This window comes from Ambystoma mexicanum, chromosome 13 (genome assembly GCF_040938575.1).
Source record: "Ambystoma mexicanum isolate Mex_15411 chromosome 13, UKY_AmexF1_1, whole genome shotgun sequence".
Classification (NCBI taxonomy): Eukaryota; Metazoa; Chordata; class Amphibia; order Caudata; family Ambystomatidae; genus Ambystoma; species Ambystoma mexicanum.
This window is the reverse complement of record NC_090938.1, coordinates 737,004,403-737,028,330: the sequence shown is the minus strand read 5'-3', so window position 1 is coordinate 737,028,330 and position 23,928 is coordinate 737,004,403. Positions and strand designations below refer to the sequence as shown.

At 45.5% G+C, this 23,928-nt stretch overlaps 1 protein-coding gene across 1 annotated transcript in view; it reads left to right on the top strand.

Moving 5' to 3' along the window:
- Positions 1 to 4,817: 4,817 nt before the first annotated feature.
- Positions 4,818 to 23,928, top strand: part of LOC138521860 (complement C2-like) — a 261,013-nt gene continuing 241,902 nt past the window's right edge. Inside the window, exon 1 of the mRNA XM_069635006.1 lies at positions 4,818 to 5,031. Coding sequence (XP_069491107.1) covers positions 4,818 to 5,031 — 214 coding nt within the window. The remainder of the gene's footprint in view (positions 5,032 to 23,928) is intronic.

The following is a 23,928-nucleotide window of genomic DNA, read 5'->3' as shown; positions in this document are numbered from 1 at the left end:
CATCCCTAAAATGTGCCTGGCCCGTGTTGGTGGGCACTCCTTCCCTATGCAGTCAGCAGACTGTGGAACGGACTCCCCACATGTCTCAGATGCTTGGATAATCATATACAATTTAGAAGGGCATTGAAGACCTTCTTGTTTTATTTTATTTTATTTATTTTTATTTATTTATTACATTTATAATACCCCCAGACCCGGAGGTATCACGGCGTAGTTACAGACAGTGGGTGAATACAATCTTTATATTATAATATAGGAATACAAAAAAAAATGGTAATTGTTCATACAGTGTATATACAACGGACGGGGGAGGTCTAGTCAGGCAAGTGGGGTCTTTGCTCCGTTTAATATTGATTGAATAGCCAGGTTTTCAGTGATTTTTTGAATTGTGGGTAGGGTGGTTCATTCTTGATATTGGTGGGAAGGGAGTTCCAGTATCTAGGAGCAAGGACTTTGAAGCTGCGGCCCCCAGCTTTCTCTTTTTTGTATCGAGGGATTTCAAGTCGTGAGTTATTGTTGGATCCGAGGAGTCTGGTCTGAGATTTCTTCAAGACTGTGTTGATGAGGTATTTGGGAGCTTTGTTAGCAATGCATTTGTGGGTGATGCTTGGGGTTTTGAATAGTATCCTAGCTTGGATGGGGAGCCAGTGGTTGTCTCTCCTGATATTGGAGATGTGATCAGATTTTTGTATGCCTAGGGCAGCTTGGAGTGCTTTATTCTGCATACGTTGAAGTTTGGCTATGTTGGTTTTGGAGGTGCCAAGGAAGAGGATGTTGCAATAGTCGAGCTTGGAGAGTATGAGTGCTCTTGCTAATGTAATGCAGTTATCAGGTGAGAGGAATTTACGACTAAGGGAGGCGAGTTTGGAGGTATAGGAAGTGGAGGAGGCTAGGATGTTTACTTGTTTTGACATAGTTACGGTAGCGTCTAAGTAGACACTGAGTGTCTTAACTTGTTTAAGTACTGGGATTGTAGTGGCATCATTGATGAATGATTTATAAGCAGTCTGAAGAGCATCAATTTTGGAGGATGAACCTACTATGAGTAGCTCTGTTTTGTCATCATTGAGGCAGAGGCTATTATTGGCCATCCAGTTTTGGATGATTGAGTAGTTTTGATTCATGAGCAGTGAATCTTGCTCGTGGTTGCCTGTAAGAGGGATGAGGATCTGGGTGTCATCTGCAAAGTTGGTGTAGATGACACCCATGGCATCCAGGGCTGCGGAGAGCAACTTAGTATAGGCATTATATAGTATAGGGGATAGGCAGGAACCTTGCGGGACGCCTATGGGAACTGGTATGGGTTCAGCTGGTTATTTGCCGATGGACACTCTTGATGTCCTATCTGCTAAGAATGATTTAATCCAGTCAGTGGCATCCTTGGACAGATTGAAGTTGTTAGCTAGTGTGCCACAGAGTTTGTTGTGGTCGACCGAATCGAATGCCGCCGAGAGATCCAGTAGCATTAGTAGGCAGAGTGTGCCTGCTTCTCTGGTGGTATCCATTTGGATCTTCAGATCGAGAAGGGCTGTCTCCGTGCTATGATTGGAGCGGAATCCTGACTGTCGGTCTCCCAGTAGTTGGTGCATTTCTAGGTGGTTTTGCATTTGGAAGTAAGCTATTTTGTCGATTATGTTTAGGAGAAACGGGACCGTTGTAATAGGTCGGTAGTTTGTGGGGATCGATGGATCTAGCGTCGTTTTTTTTAGGAGGGGGGTCAGCCATACTTTTTTGATGCTGGTGGGGACTGAATTGGTGTAGAAGGAAGCATTGATAAATTCAGTAATGATGCGTGTGAGGGTGGGGGCGCAGAGTTTCACTAGACGGGATGGGAATTGGTCTTCTTTGCAGTTGGAGGCTTTGAGTTTGTCTATAGTGTCTGGCACTTCTTTGTGTGAGACCGGAGTGAAGTGAAATGGATTGCCAAGAGTGGTGTAAGATGGATTCGCTATGATGGTGGGTGGAGTTTTTTCCGCTAAGAGAGTTTTTTTGCTATCAATTGTATTTTGCAGTAGTAGGATTTTAGCTGCTAGGGTGTCTTGTATTGTGGTGCACCAAGCTTTACTGGCATTCGTGGGTACTACGACTTGACATGGATTTTCTAGCTCTCTAAGGATAGAGAATAGTTCTTTGCTGTCCGAGGAAGCGTTAGTGATGCAATGGTTAAAGGCATTGGCTTTTTGGGTGATTATAGCTGATTTGTATTTTTTATTGGCGTCCTCAAAGGCTTTTGCTGATTCTGGGTTGTTAGTTTTCCTGCGGAGGTGCTCAAGTGATCGTTTTATGCGTTTCAGGGAGACTGGTTCCTAATTAAACCAAAAGCATGATCATTTATGTCCTTCGAATTTTGGTAGTGAGGGGAGCAAGTAAGTCAATAGTGTGAGTGAGGCTTTGTTGGTAGCGTTCTGCTAGGTAAGTCCGGTTGTTGGTATCTGTAGAAGTGTTAGCTAGTGCGGCATTCAGGGCTGGGGAGAGGTTGTCTGCTGAGAGCTTCTTGATATTTCTGGTTTCAAGGGTGTCAGGTGTTTTGGAGGTAGTGTGATCTATGCTATTGTTGTTCAGTGTGAAGTTGATAACGAAGTGATCTGACCAATCTACAGGGGGGATAGATTCAATAGTAACCTGTGAATTCAGTGTAAGGAGCCAGTCCAACGTTCTTCCTTTGGAGTGGGTAGGTTCATTTATCAGCGGTGCAAAGTTCATATCTAACATAGCTGTATGGTAGGCTGATGCGTCAAGATCTAGGGTATCACTGAAACCTAAGTTGATGTCTCTGAGAATGATACATTTAGTGTTAGGCTTGATAACGGGTGTTAGTAGTAGGGGGATGTCCAAGTTAGGGTGGTCGTTTTTATTCGGTGCTCTATACACTACCAGGAAATTGGTAGTGGTTTTAGGGTTGGGTGTAAATTTTACTAGTAGTAGTTCGTAGCCTTCTATTTGTTCCATTGGACAGGCTCTGATTTGCAGGGTGGTTCTGGCTATTAGGGCGACTCCGCCTCCTTGGGTGTTGGTCCTGTCCTGTCTGTTCTGAGGATGCTAAAACTTGGGAGATAGCAAGAGCTAGAAGTGGGCCTGCTGCAGGGTGTAGCCATGTTTCGGTGACTACCAGGATATCGAGTTGTTGGTCCACAATGAGGTCATGGATTTCTATGGCATGAGCTCAGAGGGAACGCGCATTGATAAGAGGTGGCTCAGAGGGTAGTTTTAGTGCTGGCCCTAAGTCTATTGAGCCTATCAATACACAGGGTGGGTATAGTCTTATTATTAGTCTTGTCAGGTCTGGGGTGTTTGGCGGAATTGTGACTGGGACTGGGTATGGTTATGACTGCTTTGTTCTTGGCGTTGGAGGAAGTACTATTTATGGGTGCAATTTGTGTGCGGAATGGGGGTAGTGAAGGTGTCATTTTAGGGCGTGTGTGTCTTCTTTTCCTCACGCCAAGATGCCTCCGGGCGATAGTGCGCATTATAAGTTTGCCTAACATAACATAAACCCAATACCGCCGCACACCACTCCCCACCACTCCACCGCACCCTTCTACATCATCACCACCACACACATCATCACCACCACCACAGCCTTATACCTCCACAACCTACTCAACTCGACCCCACACCAACACTCTAAATCACCACATACATAATCACTCCCCATACCCCTAGACCGCTAGGCCGCCAAACCTCTACACCACCACATAGCCCCTATGCCTCCACATCCCCAAACACTATAACCCCAAACACCACACACCCACAGCACACACCCACTCCACACCAAGCCTCTCCACACCACCACTCTACACGCTACTCCCCCACACCTGCAACCCCCTATACCAACACTCCTACACGACCATCACTGTATGCCTCCATAGCTGCTATGCCTCATCACACCCTGTCTCCACACCTGCAACCACCATAACCCCTAACACCACACCCCCACTGCATATGCCCACTCCACCTCTCCACACCACTCCACCCAACCACTCTACATCACCACCACCACACCCCTATTCCTCCACATCCCACTCCATACCTCCACCACACCCCACTCTAAACCACCACTCCACACCACCACTCCCCCACGCCCCTACACCACCACATCCCTACACCAACATTATTTTAAGCCTGCACCCCTATGTCTCCACACCTGCAACCACACCACTCCAAAATATGACATACCACACCTCCACACCCCTCGGCCCCATGCCTCTTCTCCACAGCCACACTCTACACCAGTATCACTCTTCACCATTCCACATCATCACACCTGTATACTACTCCATGCCACCACCCCATGCCACCACTCCATACCTTCACACCACCTTCACACCAACCACCCACCTGCACTCCACAACACCACTGCTAAATGTGAAATGCAGTAAACAACTGCAAACACAGAAATGATTGGCTTTTCCAATGTTTGTTTTTTAACCAGTGGAACTGACCTTTTTCTGCTGGTCCTATGTGGTACTGTGTCAGAGAAACCCGTATGCTAAAACTGCATCCAGCAGAAACCATTTACAATTGGTCAAATGGAATTCACACCAGGCAGTCGCATATAAAAATGACCCATGCAGCTGAGCAAGGCACATACCCCGCACCTCGCTGTCCTGCATCGCACGTTTACCTCCTCACGTTTTTGGCTGCTTTCCCCCCCCCACATTCTCCTAACCCCCTCTTCCGAGGCCCCCTCGCTCTCTCTCGGCCCTCGGCCAGGTCCTTCCCGCCAGGCCTGCCCCGTTATCCCCTTCTTATCTCCCTTATCTGCGCCTGTTATTGAGCGATTCCCTGGTAGTGGTTTTCGGCCAAGTTTCTGTTTCATGTTCCTGCTCTGTGTGGCGGAGGCGTGGTGCGGGCATTGCGCAAACACCGCCTCAGAGACTGGCGGAGTCCAGGCGCAGCAGCCTCTGTCGAGCAGGGCTGGAAGAGTGCAGCGAGCCGGGTTCCTGCCTGTCCCCCGGCCTCCAGGGTCTGCAATGGGGGTCCTCGGGGTGCTCCAGCTCGCGCTGCTGCTGCTGTCGACATGCGCACAAGGTAAGGCCGCGTCCATTTTAAGAACATGGGGGACATGCACACCTGTCAACTCACCCTCATTTGGACGCTACCTCCCGCCCTGGACGGATTTTCCCCTGCGAACATGCAAAATGCTTTCCATAGACTTCAACGGATCACCCTCCCAACAAACCTTCAGCATTGCAAACACATTTCCAGTTGCCCCATGCCAGGTGCGACTTGCAGTGCCAGTTGCAAAGATTTTTGCTGCGCTAGAAAAAATATGAAATGTGCTGCCCCTCACCCTTCCATGTCCCACCACCTGCCTGTGTGCCACCCCCGATGGCAACTCCTCACAAGCAGGGCCTCTCTAGATATCGACATTAAGGGTGGATCACACCGTGAGGCAGAAATCGTACTATGAGGAGACAATAACCTACATACCAAAATTAAATCACTTAAGTCCGTTACATTTACCAAGCAGTTTGCATGGGTTTAAATGATGACGTCATACAATGTCCACACAGGGTGAAGGAAAAGGTCTATATCAAGTCAATTCACAGTCTCGCGAGATAAAATCTGGGCCGGGTACAAAAAAGGCCAGAGGAAAAACTTTCCAAGGCGTTTAGACTTTTAAGGTCCTGATTTACAAAAATGCTTTAATGTAGGAAAGACCCATTGAAAACATGTTTGTAAATCAGGCCCTCAGTGTTTCAGTGATGGGTGTTCATTTGTCATCTTTGACTTTAAATCAGTTCATGGAAAAAATACACCAACAATCCGCAGTTTCCCCTCCACCCCACACACACTGTTCCCTTTAAACAGGTACCTTCAAGCCCCCTACCCCACAGGGCTCCCTGAAATTCCCCTCAGCCACATGGCACCACTGCAGGATAACTTTAGGCAAGTCAGTGGTTTTCCTTGAAGCGTCCTGAGTGCTGCGAAGCAGCCGTTGTGTGGCTCTCCCTGTTATTATTACATGTTTAGCAATAATGCTGTGATGTTTACAAAAAGCCCTTCATGGGATATTCCTCCTTGTTATAAGTGGGGTAACACGTGTTAGCACAACCCAATTTAATGGTGCTCAATCTATTGACCTCTAATGGATGAAATGCGGAGTCGCCCGCCAGAAGTCAAATCTGCACATTGATGTCAGAGCCGAGCGCTTGTTTAGTCCAAAATTAGACAGCGAGATTTAGCCTATCTTTTTAAAAATGTAACCACACTACACTCTTCCTGCTCCTTAATATGTACACTGGCCGGTTCTGACGGACGAAAGGAGTGTCTTTAGAAGTTTAGGCTTGAAGGGCTTACTGGGAATTCTGCGCTTAGGGCTCCCATTCCCCAGAGGAAAGACAGGGTGTGGGGGGCCCACACCGAGGTCTTGGAAGCCTCCACACTTAGTGTGGGCAAGACCATGCGACACTCATACCCTCAAGGAGGGCACTGTAAGGGCAGGCCGGTAGAGAGGGGAACAGGAAAGGGGGGCCTAGAAAAAATCATCCAGGGCCAGGGGGAAGCGCCATGTGGGTGTGGTTGAGGTCAGGTAAGAAGGGGGCAGTGGGGGTAAACGCCCTCTTTATTCGGGCAGCTGTGGAAGGGATTTGCCTCAGAATCTGAGATCCACATGAGAAAGAGAAAACACTCTGGGATGATTCAAGTCAAACGTTTGGGAGGAAACGCCTTGAGTGGGGTTGCCCCCGCTGAGCGCACACTCTTTGGCCAGCACTGAGATTGCACCAGGAAGGACAGCATTGTTGGATGGGCTGTCTTTTAGTTGCAAGCAGCTGGAAAAAGGATGAACTATTGGACCAGCCAGGCCTGTGCAATGACCAGGGACTGGTTCACAGCCTTTCAAACTTTTCATTTGCCAGCTTATCATGAGACAAAATGTTTCTTTAATTCAGTACATTAAATGTGCGCTTTGCAGCGTGCATGTTACAGGCTGTCCTTTGCTAACACCCTCAGGCCATCTATCCCCCTCACTCTTTACGGCCTTGCAGTATCCAGCAGCGTGCTAGTTCTTATCATCTCATTGCCACTGTACTCTAGTAATACATTAACACCTTGCTGAGCGGTCATTTAAGGTTGCAGCTCCCTCTCGCTGCCTTTTTTTGTTCTGCTGTGCAGAGGCCAATACATCTGCCCCATGATAATCTGCAGCTACTGTCTTTTTACCACTGCTTTATCTAGGACTGTACTACTGAAGGAAGCGACTCATGGTCTGCGCGTATCTCCATTATAATCTATGCACCCCACAGCTGCTTCAGACGGGTTTTCCCGGCTTGTGGGCAAGGAGGCTGAAACATTATTTTGAAATGGGACCCCACAAGCCCACACGCAGCTTCATCTATCCCTGACAGTGGCACCGCCAATTAAACGTTGATGCATGCTCTGTGAAAACCATTGGGAACAAGAACCGGGGGTCTCTGCGGAACGCGTGGGGGTTCTGCATTATTCCTGATCAGTATTTTACCTGCTGTGCTGTGGAGAGGTCTGTGAGCAGAAATAAGCCCACCATGAGCCAGTGAGCAAAACAAAAGGAGGACCACCTTGGGACTGAGGAAGAGAATACTGTTATGACTGCTTGCAATAGCAGACAAAAACGAAATACAGAACCATTAAGCACCTCAAAAAAAGTATGGTTAGCGTCTCAAAAAGGGGTGCACGTAAACAAAACACAGAGGGTGCTCTTTTTTTTTACTTGCGCCATTTTAAGAAATGTGCAGGTCACCTTATTCACAAAGCACCCGGAAGTAGTTAAATTTCCTTTGTGCGCCCATGAAAGACATAGATATCAAGGCGGCATCAGTTGCAAGCAGTAGAATGTTAAACTTGCCACCTCCTGTTCTTGGCAAAACAGCCTTCATAGTCAACAGATCCATGCCAAAATCATTAATGTAGAAGTTAAAAAGAGTCGGCATCAGGATATAGCCCTGGGACACACCCTTTCGAACTGGGAAGGACTCGGTCACCATGCCACCTGTCCCCAACACCAGGGCTTTAAGTGGGCCGGTGCCAGCCAGGGCTGGGCTCCGGCAGACTCCAAAAAGTGGGGATGAGCCGGGGCCCTGTCAGGACCCCCCAGTCCCACCACAACATTGGAGGGACACATTATGCCGCGGCGGCAGCAGCCTATGACGGGAGATACGCCCACCATTGAGTCAGGTAAGCTGGCAGATGTCCTGTGCCATCGCTGTGGCTGGTTGGCACTTCTTTCAGTCACTGTAAACTCCTCCGGTGACCGCTCACGCAAGGGGTCACCAGAGGAAGTTATTGTCCTTTTGTTCCCCCTCCCCAGGTTACCGAGGCGTCTTTGACCCTCGGCGAGCCTGGGGACTCAGTTCCATATTTCTGTGTTTATAAAAGGTGGCTTGAAAAGTACACTATTCAAGCGATCTTTTATAAAGCTTTGCCGATGGACAAAGACGCCTCAGGCTTTGTCCGTCGTCAAAGCTTTATAAAAGATGGATTTAATTGTTTACTTTCCAAGCCATCTTTTATAAACATAGAAATGTTTAAAAAAGATGGCTTGAAAAATACGCAAACCATAAGGTATGCAAAATATTTACATGTTATATATTTGTGCACGTACCTTTCAAGCCATCTTGAAGTACACAGACCATAGTAAGGCGCGCAAACTAATATATACATGTAAGCATTTAAACAAGAAGGCCATGATCACTTTCTAGTCTTTCTTTAACATGAAATGACTTAGCCATGCCCCAACTTGCCAAATCCAGCTAAATGTTTTCATGGTGTTTACTTCTCTTGTCCAATCTAAATGTAGGCTGGACTATCGCCAAAGAGCAAGTCACTGCACGCATGCCAGCCTGGGTGAACAAAATCATCTAATTCATTGCAAAGGGATGCAGGCGTTCAGGGAGAGAACACGCAAGAGACGTTGTAGAACTCATCTTCCTCAGCGAGGGTATCTTGCAGGTGTTAATACGCAAGAGACGTTGTAGAACTCATCTTCCTCAGCGAGGGTATCTTGCAGGTGTTAATACGCAAGAGACGTTGTAGAATTCATCTTCCTCAGCGAGGGCATCTTGCAGGTGTTAATACGCTCATATTGAGCATTTTCACCATCCACCAAAATCATGATCACTTCCTCATCCTGACTTGTTGCATCGTACAAAGTGTTAAGATGGATTTCTAAACTCTGACCGGGTGGGCAGAGGTTTAGGAGGCCACCCTAGTTTAGTGGAACAGGGGAACCTTCTAGACAAGCCAGACCAATCTAGGTAGCTTGGCAGGTGGTCAAGACTAAGTCTCAGGAGGGGTGAGAGTGATCCGAAGCCCACAGTGAGCACACAGAGTAACGAACCACAAATTACTCTAAGACAAGTGTATATCAAAAATATCTATACATTTATTGTCGGGCGGACCAATTGACACAAGTAAACTTCAGTTATATAAAAACAGTTACCACACAATTCCTATACTAAATAATATATATACAGTACGTTTTCTAATGCGACAAAGGAGTAAAACACAGCCACAACCTGTAAGGAGAAGGGTGAGTTAACACACTAGGAGCATTAGACAATTCTTTGGAGTCGTTCCCTAACTTTCGCAGTCCAGCCCTAAGAAGTGCGGAGCCTTGTGCTCAACAGTACAATTGTGCGAAAAAACGCACAATCGGGCAAATAGAACAAAAAGCGGGTCTTCTTGAGAGAGCTGTAGCGAGTCAGGACGGAGCTGGAGGTGATGAAGAATTGGTTTTCACTATTCGAGTAGAGTCTGCCCTTGGCGGCAGAGTAAGAGGTGGGAATAGCTATGGAGCACAGGCTAACCCAGCCAAAAGCAAAATTCTTTCCAGGGATATTCATGCGTAAAAGAGATCGGTTGTGCCAGGGGGCCACCAGTAAGTGATACAAGTACTCACCGACCATGGGCACAGTCCGGACCAAACTTTGCCAGTTTAGTCGAGCTAGCTAGTAGGTTCAAGTTCTGTAGTTTTGCAGCACTCCGGCTTATCAGCAGCTGCAGGATAGAATGATCGTCTGTGATGGGACAGTTGCCTTTTCTCAGCTTCCCAAGGAGATACAAAGAAGGTTTCCATGCAGCAGGCTTCAGGGCACAGGAGGGCAGGTCAGCAAGGCACCTACAACGACCGTCACCAACAGGTAGTGATGCAGGAATCACAGATGTGTGCGGCTTTACGCACTATCCTAATTCATGACCCAGAGGAGCTAGGCCACGAAATCTGGAGGGAGAGGACACAGGACCACAAGCAAGTAACGTCCTAAGTCTCGGGTTTCAACTTGAGACGGCAGAGATTCTGCAGGATACCCCGTGGTAGTGCTTGACAGTTCACTGGATGGCCCAGGAACACTTCCGAAAGGGCTACTTCAGTGGGTAAGCAGGGGGTGCAGAGAGTAGTTGTTCCCACTACTCCAAAGGAGTGAAGCACCCTTGCAGGTCTTCTTGATCGATGAAGAAAACAGGGGTCCAATGGGACAGCAGAGGCCGAAGGGTGCCAACTCTTCCAATGAATCTCTGGTGGTTTCACAAGTCTGTTTCTTTGTTGCAGGATACTTGGCTCCTTCTGTAGTTCGGAGAGAACTCAGGTGATCAACCTGGAATTGATGCAGAGCCCCTTCTCTTATCCAAGATTAGCTTTGCTCCAAAATCAAGGACTTCCAATGGAAGATCTGCTCTCATGCAGGCATCCCAGTTGTGGACCAATCACGGCCCACAGTGGTTCTAGTCATTCAGGCACTTCAGACATCCTGGCACCAGTAGTGTGGTTGGACCAGAGAGTCCCAACCCGCTTCCTGGGCACACACACGTGACATGCAGAATCCCCGAAAGAGATTGGTTTTCATAGGAGGCTGCATGCCCAAATATGGAAAACCCGGTCCCTCGACCTGGGGGAAGGCAGGGGACAAAATGGCCATTTGACAGAACAAAAGACTATGTGGCTCGGCCATTTTCAAAAGGCCACAGCCTTGATCCTGTAAAAAGAAGTACAACACTTATACAAAGTAACTGCTGCCATCAGTTCGTCCCAGGCACACTTGTACAGTCATCAAAAAATACTTCAAGGGTATCTAGGGCCATACAACAAAAAGGGCCCCAGCGCACAGTACTACAAGGTACATTGTGCACTGTTAAAAAGTTACCAAGAATTGGCAAAATTGTCGAAGACTAACAAAACATAGATTCCCAGATCTGACAGTCTGACGTACGTGTCAGTTTCTCCATAACAAGTGAGCAAAAGCCCAGGGGAGCACAGCTGAAGTCTGTGCTCCACTGGCAAAAGTCAGGCTAGGATAGCCAAACAAAAGCAAAAGGTTTGGGGGGCCCACAAATGGAGGGAAAATGACACATTAATTAAATCTTTCCTAACACAAAGCAAACATCTCTTCCAAACCAAAATGCCTAACTGGAATGTTATTGGATCCCGGGGCAGGTGAAAGATGTTAAGCAGCTGCACATTTACTCTATTAGGCAGTGTGATGATAAGGCGTAATGTATTTGGAGAATTAGATTGAATTATCTCAATTAATGCATTAAAGTCCACTGATACTCATATCAAACCCTCTACCCACTGAGGCATCCCTGAAGTCCCTTAAAAGTTGGGATGCAAAAAACGTGTATAACCCAGTTTGTGCATAAACTCTGTAGACCTGGTTTCCAGGAAACAAATGGACCAATATGGAGCATTCTCCATGCTGGAAGCTCTGGTGTTGGCCAGGCATGGTTGTGCACCATTTTTAGGATCAGCTGAAGAGACTACGGCCCTCATTACGACCCTGGCGGAGAGGGGTTTACGCCAGCGTAATGCATGGCGTACCTCTCCGCCAGATTACGACTTTCCGTAGCGCCATGGTGATTTTTACGCCCGGATTTTCCGGGCGGAAAAATCCATGGCGCTACGGGACCTCTTGTTAATTACGCAACCGTAATCTACAGTGGCGTAATTAACGCCTTCCCCACTCCCATTATACCCTATGGGGCAAAAATGGGAATGGGGAAGGGTAAATGGGGATTGGGGACTAACCGCCCCGCCAAGGTCGGAATGGGGCGGTGAGTCCGCCAACCCCCATGGCGGAGTTGGCAGCTCTGCGCCATGGACCATGGTGCAAATTGCACCATGGTCCTCCGCCAGGGTCGTAATGAGGCCCTACATCCTAGATTCCTGAGGTTTATGGAGCTGTGCCAATGCACATCCATGATAGACAATTTCCTCTTTCACGTTTTGTAAACTCACACGACTTTACTCCTTCGCATGGAAGAAATTGAGCGACTTGTGTGGCTTTGGTACACCGAGTGGAGGTTAATTCTCTCAAAATCATGGTTAACGTGATGATGAAATTATTCTGAGAGCTGAGGTCACGGCCTTTTAGTCATCATCGCAAGTTTTTGGCAACAATAGGAATATTTCATGCAGATCTTCACAGACCAGACGCAACAGCATGGCCCGCTTTGTTCCCTGGCCCCGGTCCCCAGTGAACAAAAGTAATTGTTCAGGTGATCTTGCCACACAGTGCAGGATGGACCAATCAAGGGCTGGTATTTGTGGGAGCTGGATTCGGAACAGGTCCTGTCAGAGGTATTTGGTGGGGTGATCATTGGGGGCGTGGCTGTGTAGCAGCATGTTGGACAAGGTCCGCTTCAAGGCGGATTCAGACTGCCCGCCTTGTCGTCAGTGATTCTGTACCTTAGTAGTGAGTTCCAACTTGTGTTAAGGGTTAGCATATCATTTGTAATGGAGTTGCAGGATAAATGTACAGGACCTGTATTTATCAGCCTGGAACATCAGCACTTGCATGGTGTGTGTTATGCGGGTCAAGGTCATGGATGGCAGCGCAATGGGTGCAGGTTTGAAACAGCATTGTGCAGCTTCACACATAACACAGAGTAAGGGACAAAGCATGGAAACAATTGATTGCAGAAAAAATTGATTGGAGAAGAGCATCTGAATTCAAGGTCTGCAGGAGCAGAATAGCACCACAGGGAAAACCATTGATATATAATCCATCCATGTGGTAGCACAGGTTGAATTCCCCCAGTGCCTAATATTAGGTGTTACTAGGAACCAGCTCATGAGTTGGTTAATAGTAGCACCTATTATTTGACAGGCTGCATCATTATAAGCCTTTTATTATTATTATTAATATGGTATTTATTGAGCACGTACCTAGCTTTGAGAAGCAACAGAGCGCTTTACAGAGGTATACAACAATACATATGCATAACTGAGAGCTTTACAGAGGTATATAACAATACAGAGAGGTATATTACAATACAAATGCATAACAGAACACTTTACAGAGGTATATAACAATACAGAGAGGTACACAACCATACAGATACATAACGGAGAGCTTTACAGAGGTATATAACAATACAGAGAGGTATATTACAATACAAATGCATAACGGAGCACTTTACAGAGGTATATACCAATACAGAGAGGTATACTACAATACAAATGCATAACGGAGCACTTTACAGAGGTATATAACAATACAGAGAGGTATACAACAATACAGATACATAACAGAGAGCTTTACAGAGGTATATAACTATACAGAGAGGTATAGTACAATACAAATGCATAACAGAGCACTTTACAGAGGTATATGATAATACAGAGAGGTATACAACAATACAGAACATAATGGAGTGCTTTACAGAGGTATATAACAATACAGAGAGGTATACAAGCATACAGATACATAATGGAGAGCTTTACAGAGGTATATAACAATACAGAGAGGTATACAGCAATAGAGATAAATAATGGAGTGCTTTACAGGGGTATATGATAATACAGAGAGGTATACACCAATACAGATACATAACAGCGCTTTACAGAGGTATATAACAATACAGAGAGGTATACAGCAATACAGATACATTACAGCGCTTTACAGAGGTATATAACAATACAGAGGGGTATACAACAATACAGAAACATTCTCAAGCGCTTTACAGAGGTATATAACAATACAGAGACGTATACAACAATACAGACACATTCCGGAGCGCTTTAGAAAGGTATATAGCAATACAAAGATCTATACAACATTACAGATACACATCAGAGCGCTTTACAGCGGTATGCAACAGTACAGACCAGATATACAGTGGGGGTAGGATACAGAGGGACATAGAGCAGAGGTAGAGCTGTGCAGGGAGGTGGGGAGAAGAGGGCGGGCGCCATCTAGCGAGTCTGGTTGCTCAGGGTGCAATGTGATGGCCTGGTGTGATGGCCTTGCAGTGCTGATAAGATTCCGGGCCATATAGCACAGAATGGTGCGTTGTAGCAGGGTGGGCCAAAGCACATATGCAGTCACCACGCAGATGTGTTTCGGCTCTCAATGCGGGGAGGCAAGGAGCCAGTTTGGTGGGCTTCGCCAAGTCTCTTGGCACCTGCAAACACCACTCACAATCTTCCAGAATGAATGAGTGGAGGCATTTCAATGGCTGCAAATTTCTGTGCATTCATTGCATACAGCTTGTAAACAATCCCAGAAACCAGGTAGTCCTGGCACACATTCAATGACTCCCCAAAGAGTCTCTACCGAGTGTATGAGGAGTACATTTCAGAAGCAATGAGTAATGTCTCACGGAACATCAAAACAATATTTTCAAATTGGGGACTCACAAAAGTAGAAGGGGGTTTGATAGGTCAGGAGTCATAATGATCAATTCATTTCATATTTTTATTAAGATAGAATAATAAAACATGACCAATGTTAGTTCTATCATTTAAAGGAACACATGGTACCACTAAAACCAAACCGGTTTATCACAAATCCAATAACAAAAAATATAAAAAAATGTACAAAAAAGTGCCACAAGTGATAAATACTGTGGTGGTATGTTAGAGGCAAACAGCTCCCATACCCTCCACGTGGAATATTGTCCTCTGCATATCACTAAAGTGCTGAATATCGAAATAAGGTAATGAGGAGTACATTGACCACGGCAAGCCCAACCAACCATGGCAGCCATTTTTCACAAAGATGATATTGCACAGCGGGGACCGGCTCCATCTGCACTTATGTGAAAAAGGTCCCATTCGTGCAATTTTCATAATTTCTGAAACTGAGTGGACATCAAAGGTCTAAAACTTGGAAGCCGCCCGTCCACAAATGATTAAAAACTGGTAGTTGCAGGCTCAACACATTGGCAGGGGCATTTTAAAATGGACGTTGCAGATGATGGAGGTGTACAAGGCGGGAAAAGGGGGCCAGAGCAGATTTTACATCTGCTTTCCACCACCGTCTTTTGTGTGCACTTCCTTTTAGGCCAGCATGACATTTTTATGTAGGGGTATAACTATGGATTCCTTTGGAATCTGCTTTAAATTAGCACCTGCTAAAGAGCAGGCGGATTCCATGGGAGTCCATGCGTGAGCGCTGTGTGCAAAGCGGAACTTGCAGGCAGCATTTACTGCTTTAAAACATGAAGAGTAAAGGTCACCTGAATGTACTGACTTCAAAGAGCATACATTTTAGCAGCTGCCTGGGATGTTGAAGCAAGTGTTAAATCAAGGATTCCAACGGAATCCACCTGTTTTTAGCACCTGATAAAATTAGGCAGATTCCATAGGGTTCCATGGGACATGTTATATGCATTTACATTTTTTACAAAGCAGAGAGTAAAAGTGAAGATTTGATTTTGTCTGGTTTTACTCTTCACTGTTAAGCTCCATTTTGTAAATTTTTTTAATTGCATGCTGGGAACCCCCAACATGTAAGTGCTAACATTGGTGGCTCTGTCCATGCAATTATCCTTTTCAAGTAAAATGCCCCCCAAATGCCTCCCACAGTTAACTATTGCAGTTGGCATTGACAATGGATTCCTGTGGAAAAAGCCTTCTTCTACCAGGTGTAAAATTCAGGCGGATTCCATTGGGATCGATTCTTTTAACCCCAACAGGATAATACATGCCAGGGCTACACCGTGTGGTGCTTTGAATATGTATCTTTACATATTTTTTCCTATCTGTTCCTTCCGTCCGCTCACGCCTCCCAAACCCTAATCTTAACGTTTCCTGAGTCTTGTCTACATGACACAGGAATTTGCATGTCACATTTTCCTTGTTTTTCCTCCTTAGTTATTTAAGTTGTTTAGAAAGGCTACAAAACACATTATCTGTCTCCTTGGTCGCGTGGGCTGCCCGCTAGCGGTGATGCACGGGGAAGCTCAGGTGTGATCCGGCTGGATTAGTGGGGGATGTGAGGGCAACCAGTTCTTTTTTTCACATCCTGTGGACCTGCCATCCCATTAGGTACCTTTGGATAAAGGTTTTTAGGATTAAAGCCCCAGTACTGGAATGCTCCCTAGACTACTTGCCCAACTTGGCTCTCTTGGGCTTCTCCACTTCCCAGCTACTCATGATGCATCAACAGGAATAATGGAAACTTCTGGCCATGGCCAAAGCCAGACAAATCATTGTAATGATATGATATGATAAGATATGGCATTTATAACGCACCTATACACAAGAGTTTCAAGGCGCAACAAGACAAAGAGGGGGAAACAGAGGAAAGACAGAGACAACGATCTTACTAGGCCAGGTGACATTGAGATTACGCAAGTGCAGGGGGAGGGGGAAAGGGCAAGTGCAGGGGGAAGGGAGAGAGGGCAGTGCAGTACATAGGATGAACAGTAATAAATAAATAAATAAAATAATAATAGGTAAAAGGTGCGGCCAGCTGGTGGCAAGTGCAGGGTTAAGTGCAGACATCAAGTGTCAAGAGCTGGTGGGGACTGTAAGGATACAGAAACAGCCCCCAAGTGCAGAGGTTGCCCGGGAGGCAGTGCAGATGTGCAGCTGCTGGGGGAGGGGACCTGGGCCCGAAAACAGAGAGTAGCCAGGTGACCAGTGCAGTTATAGTCAGGTGTTCAGCAGGGGAGAGGAGGAGAGAAAGCAGAAGCAAAGAAGAAGGTCTTGAGGTGCTTCCAGAACCGGAGATGGTTCTCAAGTTTCAGGGAGGCAGCGAGGCTGTTCCAGAGGGAGGCCCCAGCCAAAGAAAGAGATCTACCACCAACTCTTTGCTTGGAGAAGATACTGACCGTGAGGGAGTTGAAGGCGGATGAGCAAAGAGTTTGAGAAGGAAGATATTTAGGAAGAGAGAGTTGAAGGTATTGAGGCCCGAGGCCCCAGTAGGCCTTGTGGACAATTTAGAGGGTTTTGAACTTAATCCTCGCAGCCACTGGGAGCCAGTGCAGAGAATTCAGTCCTGGAGAGATACGATCCCTCGGCTTGAGGCCAAGGACAAGTCTCGCAGTAAGGCACTCGAATGGAGAAGCGATCAATATAGAGTGGCTGGACATTCTGTTACAGGTAGCAGCCTTTGAGCGCTTCTTACATAACCCCTTAACTGCCAGGCTATTAAGCAAGTCTATGCAAAAAGGACAAGCATACTCGCCCTTGGCACTTTTAAAGATTCATCTGCAGAGGAAAGAGCAACTTTTCTGTGGGCCAATTTCCTTCCATTGCTATGTTGTGATGGGGCAATTATAAAATGTTCCACTCTTTATGACGAGTAGTTGTTATAAAAAATGTTTTGAGATATAAAGAATTCTAACTTTCTTGCTATTTTTATGTAAAATGTTGCTACTTCATTTGAAAATCAATTTACAAAAAGCAAATCATTTTTGCACTTAGAGAAAAGTAGAGGGAACTTTGGCCCGGACGATGGTAGGATTTCTCGGGTGCTCGCCGGCACTGAGTGTCCCCCAGTCTCCATCGGCCAGCTTCTCGCTTCTGACCTCATCATGGAATCCACTTGAGTTGTTGCTGGACAATGACCTAACCAACTTTAGAGTTGGAGTGCAGATGGTGGCGACACAGCTGATAAGGAGAGAGTTGGCCTTAACTTCGCTGAAAGCTATAGTGGACTGGAAAACACTGAGTTTTTACCTTAAATGTTTGGAGGAAAATGTATCTGGGTCGCTTCGGTGTGTTGAATAAAGCTTTAAAAGAGTGAACGGATGCAGTATTGTTGGAATGGCAAGGATCATGCCAAGCAATCCTAGCAAATTTAAATGAATCAGAGGATGATCTACTGAACAACCCAGATAAAACGGAAAAAAAGCTCTACATGGCAGACTGGATAGAAACCCAGCAACATAACTGGAAATATAAAGGTTATGAAGACTTTTGGTCACAGCCACGTAAATTGAACCAGATACCGAGTTATTTGACCTTATTCCCGAATTGGTGCTTCCGATCTCTCTTTTTGAGATTTAGACTTAATATCCTGCCAACGGGAGAAATATTGCAAAGAAGGAATCTCATTAACAGAGAGGTCGGGTGCAGGATGTGTGAGGTTCCAAGAGAGACAGAAACCCTGAAACTGCCCAGGATTAAGGAAAGAACGTGAACAGCGTCAGGGGGTTACTTTGCGAAGCTATATAACTAGAAGCGTGGATGATTGGTGGAGGATATTTGTTGAAGGAGAGAAAATGAAGATCAACATAGCAGTCTTAAAACTGTTAATCTTAATGCTCAAGAAACTTGAGGTTCAACCTTGCGTCCATGATTAGGTCTTGGACAACAGCCGGATGCCTGGTGACAATCATCATATGGGAGATTAGCAATATGGTGAAGACTAGTCAGTACATGGACACTATTGAAGACAGACTTGATGAACTGGTTGGCTAATGAAGGTGTAAATAGGTTAAAGGTTTATAGTTTGTAAACCATACAATCTGTTTTAATAAATAAAAATATATTTTTTTAAAAAAGATACAGGGAGAGGATGCAGCAGAGGTGTTTGACTGCCTGGTGACAAGGAGAGTGCACAGGATGAGGTGGACAACCAAGAGGTGGAGGCGACAGAGGTGGTCTTACAGCAGATGTCTTAGGAGGCCACAAGAGACTGAGACACCTGCAACAATGCCTGCTCTTTCAGAGATAGATTGAAAAAAGTAGGAGATAGAGACGAACCCTGCGGGACACCACACTGTGGGGTAAAACTATCAGACATAGCATCTCCCTGGAAAAACGTGACTGAACGTTCCAACAGGCTTCCTTAGAGAAGGAGGCTCTTTCCAGAGGATGGAATGATTTACCAGATCAAATGCGGCTGTGAGGTCAAGGAGCATCAACAATGATGTTTTACCTCCTTCCGTCGATTCCCTCTGCCACTGGGTGATTTATACACCTGCATCTCCTTGACTGGCTGCAGGTGAGAATGATTATTCAGTCCTGCCTGACTCGCATTAAAAGGACATGCCTGACCTTCACTACTATCTTCCTCTTCCCAGTACTAGAGTGGTAAAAGAGCATAGTCTTCATTGCTCTTACTTGACTCTTCTTCGTCCCAGTACTGTCAAGTGTCAATGGTGGGGAAATGAGGGGAGCTGGCTTACAATAGCCCATAAAGGTTGGTGACGGGTTGGGTTGGTTGTTATTAGGGAAAGGGGACTAGAGTTTCATCATGGAGTGGAAAGGAAAAATACAGCGTCTTGCCTGAGGGCATTTCCTTCCCTCTCCCCATGAACCCTCCACCCAGGTGGTCCTTCCTCACTTCTTCACCCCCATGGTTAGGATCCAATAGCGATGGGCTTTAACTGGCTGCCTGTGTAGAGTATCCAAGGGATTCAGACGTGAGAATACTGTCAGGTTTCTCAAGGAGGTAGAGAATTATGTGGGAAGCTACATTTTGACTATTTTTCGTTAAAGGTAGCTACATTCTTATGGCAGAGGTGTTGTGCAATAGTGTCTGTGTTATATGTGAGTGCAGGGTGTGTGGAGTGAGCCTATGCGTTCCCCTGGCTTACGAAGGTTAGATGTGCAAGGGGAGAAAATGGGTTAACTGTACAAAGAACAATGTTTACATCCTGTGTTATTTCTATGTACAAAGAGCAGTGCTATATATCACACAGATTCAAAAAAGAGAGCAGGGCTTAAAATGCATAGACAGACATTACATGGAGAGTTTGATTTTGGAAACCTCCTTATGCAGTATTGCTACATTACACACTTAGGGTAAATGCAGAATAAAGCTACCTTGCTGTTTGTTATATTGGACCTGGCCTGTAGACGTGCTCTATGAATGAGGCATTGCGTCTGTTTAACTAACTCTCACAGAAGGAGACATTGGTTTTCTACAGTATTGCTTATCTTTACCTGCCTTGCTTTACAAAATGGAATAGGCACTCTTGGGAGGATAGCTCAGGGGGCAACGTGCTCACCTTGGAAACAAGACGGCACGCAGCACCACAGGTTCAATCCCCGGGTCCGTGCTTAGAAACCTCTGGGTAATAAGCGTCTTATAAATAACCTATCATATCACTCATGGTTATCTAGGATGGTTTCTATAGGTGAGCTTCATTTTCCTAGCTCTTACAATAGGCTGGATGACAGTACAGAAGGACAGCCATTTTTGGACACCTGACTATTGGCCCCCGTCCTTTTGTTCTTTTCCTCAACCTGTACCTATGGCTAAAAATGTGGGTGTTAAGATACTGGCTTCCCTTTAAATGGAGACACAGGTCAGTGCAGTCTACCAAGCTGGCCATTTTAAGCTCTGTGTTCTGCGTAAAGTCCTTTCGTTTTTGCTGGTTGGGTTGCGGGCAAGAGTGGTGGCATCTTCGGTTTTAAGTTCACTGGACTACTGCAATGCTTGGTATCTGGCTCAACCAGCTTACCTTTTGGATCAGCTACAGATACTGCAAAATACGGCAGTTCGAGCAGATCTTGTCCTTTCCTTCCACGATCATGTTTAGTTAGGAAGGAGTTCCCTTCCTTGGCTCCCGTTGGCTCAACGTGTGGAGTTTAAGGCATTATGTCCGTTCCACCATGCTTTTAATGGCCAAAGACCTGACTATTTTCAGTATAAATTCTGCTGCTGTGTCCTGACATGTCCACTCCTCTCTTCTGCAGATTTTTGTATATCGGTGCCAAGAATTTGCCGAGCCAGGTTAGTCGACAGAGCTTTTTCTATCACTGCCGCTGGTTTATGGAATCAGCCTCCTTTGGAATTCCAAAGCATATCTGACCATCTGACCTTTCGTCGGCAGTTGAAACCTTTTTTATTTCAGTAACTGTGATAATCTCTCTTTTTTACCTGTGTCTCAGTGGATCTCTCTTAGCGCCATGATGCCTCCTGGCGTAAATGTGCGATTTACTTCACTGATTAATATAACATAAAATAACAGGATAATGGATGGTTCTGTGAATGAACAGACTCTTTTTTCAATAAATGTTTTAAGCTTTGGAAATTGGCAATGTTTGTTTACAGTGCCGTGTCATTCAATGACATGACTAAACTGAAAGCAGGGTCCCCTTCTCTTCTCCCCTGGGGACAGTTAAAGGATCCACCTTGATAATGGCTCGACTGAATGACGCTGATGTGCTCATGTTACTCCATGATGTAGAACCTTCTCATCCCAGGTAAATTACAGGGCAAAAGCACAAGGCATCATAAAATGTTGTATACATTGAGAGTGGACAGGTCCTATCTAAAAGAGGTTCCAAGAGGGGCAAACCCAGATGGAGGGCACAATTACCATTCGTGTGATGACGCACCAGCAAAATGATGAAATTGCGAGTATTCAAACCACCCGATGTACTGAGTATAGCACTGCAATGGGCAAAAGGGCGAACGAAGAAGCCCAAGCAAAGAGAATACCTCATGATGAAGAGGACTGTCAAATAAACAAATGTATTCCCTGTACAAATTGATGTTTCCCCTTAGCTAACCCTGTTCAGGATAACAAACCCACTACTGGCTGGATCCTTACCACTAATGACACACCAAAGACGGATTCACCTCGGATGACTATGGAGGCGGCTATGAGTCAAACACAGCCTGAATAGACTTATGCCATATTTAAAAAAAGGACAGGGATAAATATGAAGAACATGGTGTGGTGAATGAGACACACAATTCTCTATTGCTCCGCGAAGTTAAAGGCAGGGATAGATTCTCATCCCCACCCCTTGTTGGTGTTTAGACGTTAAAAGTGACTGCTATGAATCCTCAGGCTGACATTAAATAATGGCCCCCTGCAATGTATATTCTAACTTCTAAGCCTGCCACTTATACTAGCAATCAATTTATTGACACAAGGGACAGAAAAGCAAGGGCAAAAGCCCTCGTTCCTAAACCTAGGCCATCGAATTCAGATGTTCAGCACATTTTCAACAATATCACCATTCTCTGCGTCATTGCTAAGAAGGAGGCACATCTTCATCCTAAAATAACTTCCTTTAATGTTGTTAATATGTCAAAGCCTGCAGTGAGAGCTAGAAACTAAAGATTTGGTGGGGGAGCTACCATAGTGATGGGGGATATAACCATATTTACTTGGCAGACATCCTGAAACTACAAGAAAACATCAGAGAGCTTAAAAACTCCACAAATAATAAATGCTTACACTGGCTTAGAATACAAGTGTTTCTCTTCCTATCATATATTATTACTTTAATTTATTTTGACAAAGCCATCAAAGTTTTACAAACATGTGTTAAAACGACAGTCATAAAATATGTATTTATTTATTTATTTATTTATTTATTCACATTTGTTAAGCGCACATCAGACCGAAGGCATCGTGGCGCTGGTTACAGTGTTTCTTAAACTTAGTTACATACAGTTGTGCCCTTGGTTACATTGGGCGAAGGTTATGCTTTAGGTACATGTACATAGAGAGCACGACAGTGGGCAGGTGCGCAGGTTAGTTGAAGAGAGCAGTTTTGAGTTGTTTCCAGAAAGAGAGGAGGGATGTTTCTGCTCTGAGGTTGGTGGGCAGTGCGATCCAAAGCTTTGGTGCCAGGTAGGGGAAGCCTATACCTCCTGCCTTGGATCTATTGATGCGTGGTATGGTGAGACGGTTGGTGTATGTAGATCTGGTTGGTCTTGTGGACTGGGATCTAGACAGGGTGTCGGATAGGTAGGATGGTGCTGTAAGGTTGATGCATTTGTGTGTCGTGGTGAGGATTTTGAATGTAATCCTATCCTTGACTGAGAGCCAATGGACAGCTTTCCTGGCTATGGTGATGTGCTCTCTTTTTGGTATGCTGAGAGCTGCTCTGAGCGTGTTATTTTGGGTGGTTTGGAGCCTTGATAGGTTGTTCTTGGATGTGCCGGCTAGGAGCGCGTTGCAGTAATCCAGTTTAACTCCAATGGTGGCTCTTGCGATGGACAGGCAGTTATCTTTTGTTAAGAATGGTTTTATTGCGTTGATGAGTTTAGTGCTCAATGCCGAGGCCGAGACTATTGCGCTTACTTGTTTATCCATAGAAAGGGTGGCATCTATGTGGACTCCTAGTGTTTTAACTGATGATAGGACTGGGATTATGCAGTTGTCTATGTTAAAGTTGATGTATAGTGGGTTGAGGTTGGCGAGGGTGGGCTTCTGGCCTAAGATGAGGATTTCCGTTTTGTCCCCATTCAAGCAGAGGCCGTTAGTGGCCATCCAGGCTTGTATGGTGGAGTAGATTAGTTGAAGGGAGGTGGAGTCTTGATGATAGTTACCAGTCATGTAATACATTCATCAAACGTTGTCTAAATTGATTAGTAATTACGAAAATCGTTGGTATAAAAAACAATATAAACCATAAAAACATTATCAGTTAAAAGCTCAACTCACACCTCCGTCTGATACAAGCATTACATTTGCAATGCAGGTCTACTTAATGAACCCCAGTGTTTTGGTCAAGAAATGTCAGGCTTTCCAAAATAAATTCAATAGTGGATTTAACTCATTTTCATCAGAGGTAGTTTTGACTAGCGACAGTGCATCTTTGATATTCCTTACTTTACGGTATTTGAACAGAGGTCTTAGCAACTGTCTGCTCTGGCAATTGTACAAGTGGCAGATGCAGATGAAATTATCAATATCTCCTTCCCGAAATTCACAAAAAGAATGGTCCAACAGTCCTCCAATCCATCCGGCTTTAAATCTCTTCAGGGGTAAGATTGCTAGTCTCATTTTAACCATTGATGAATTCAC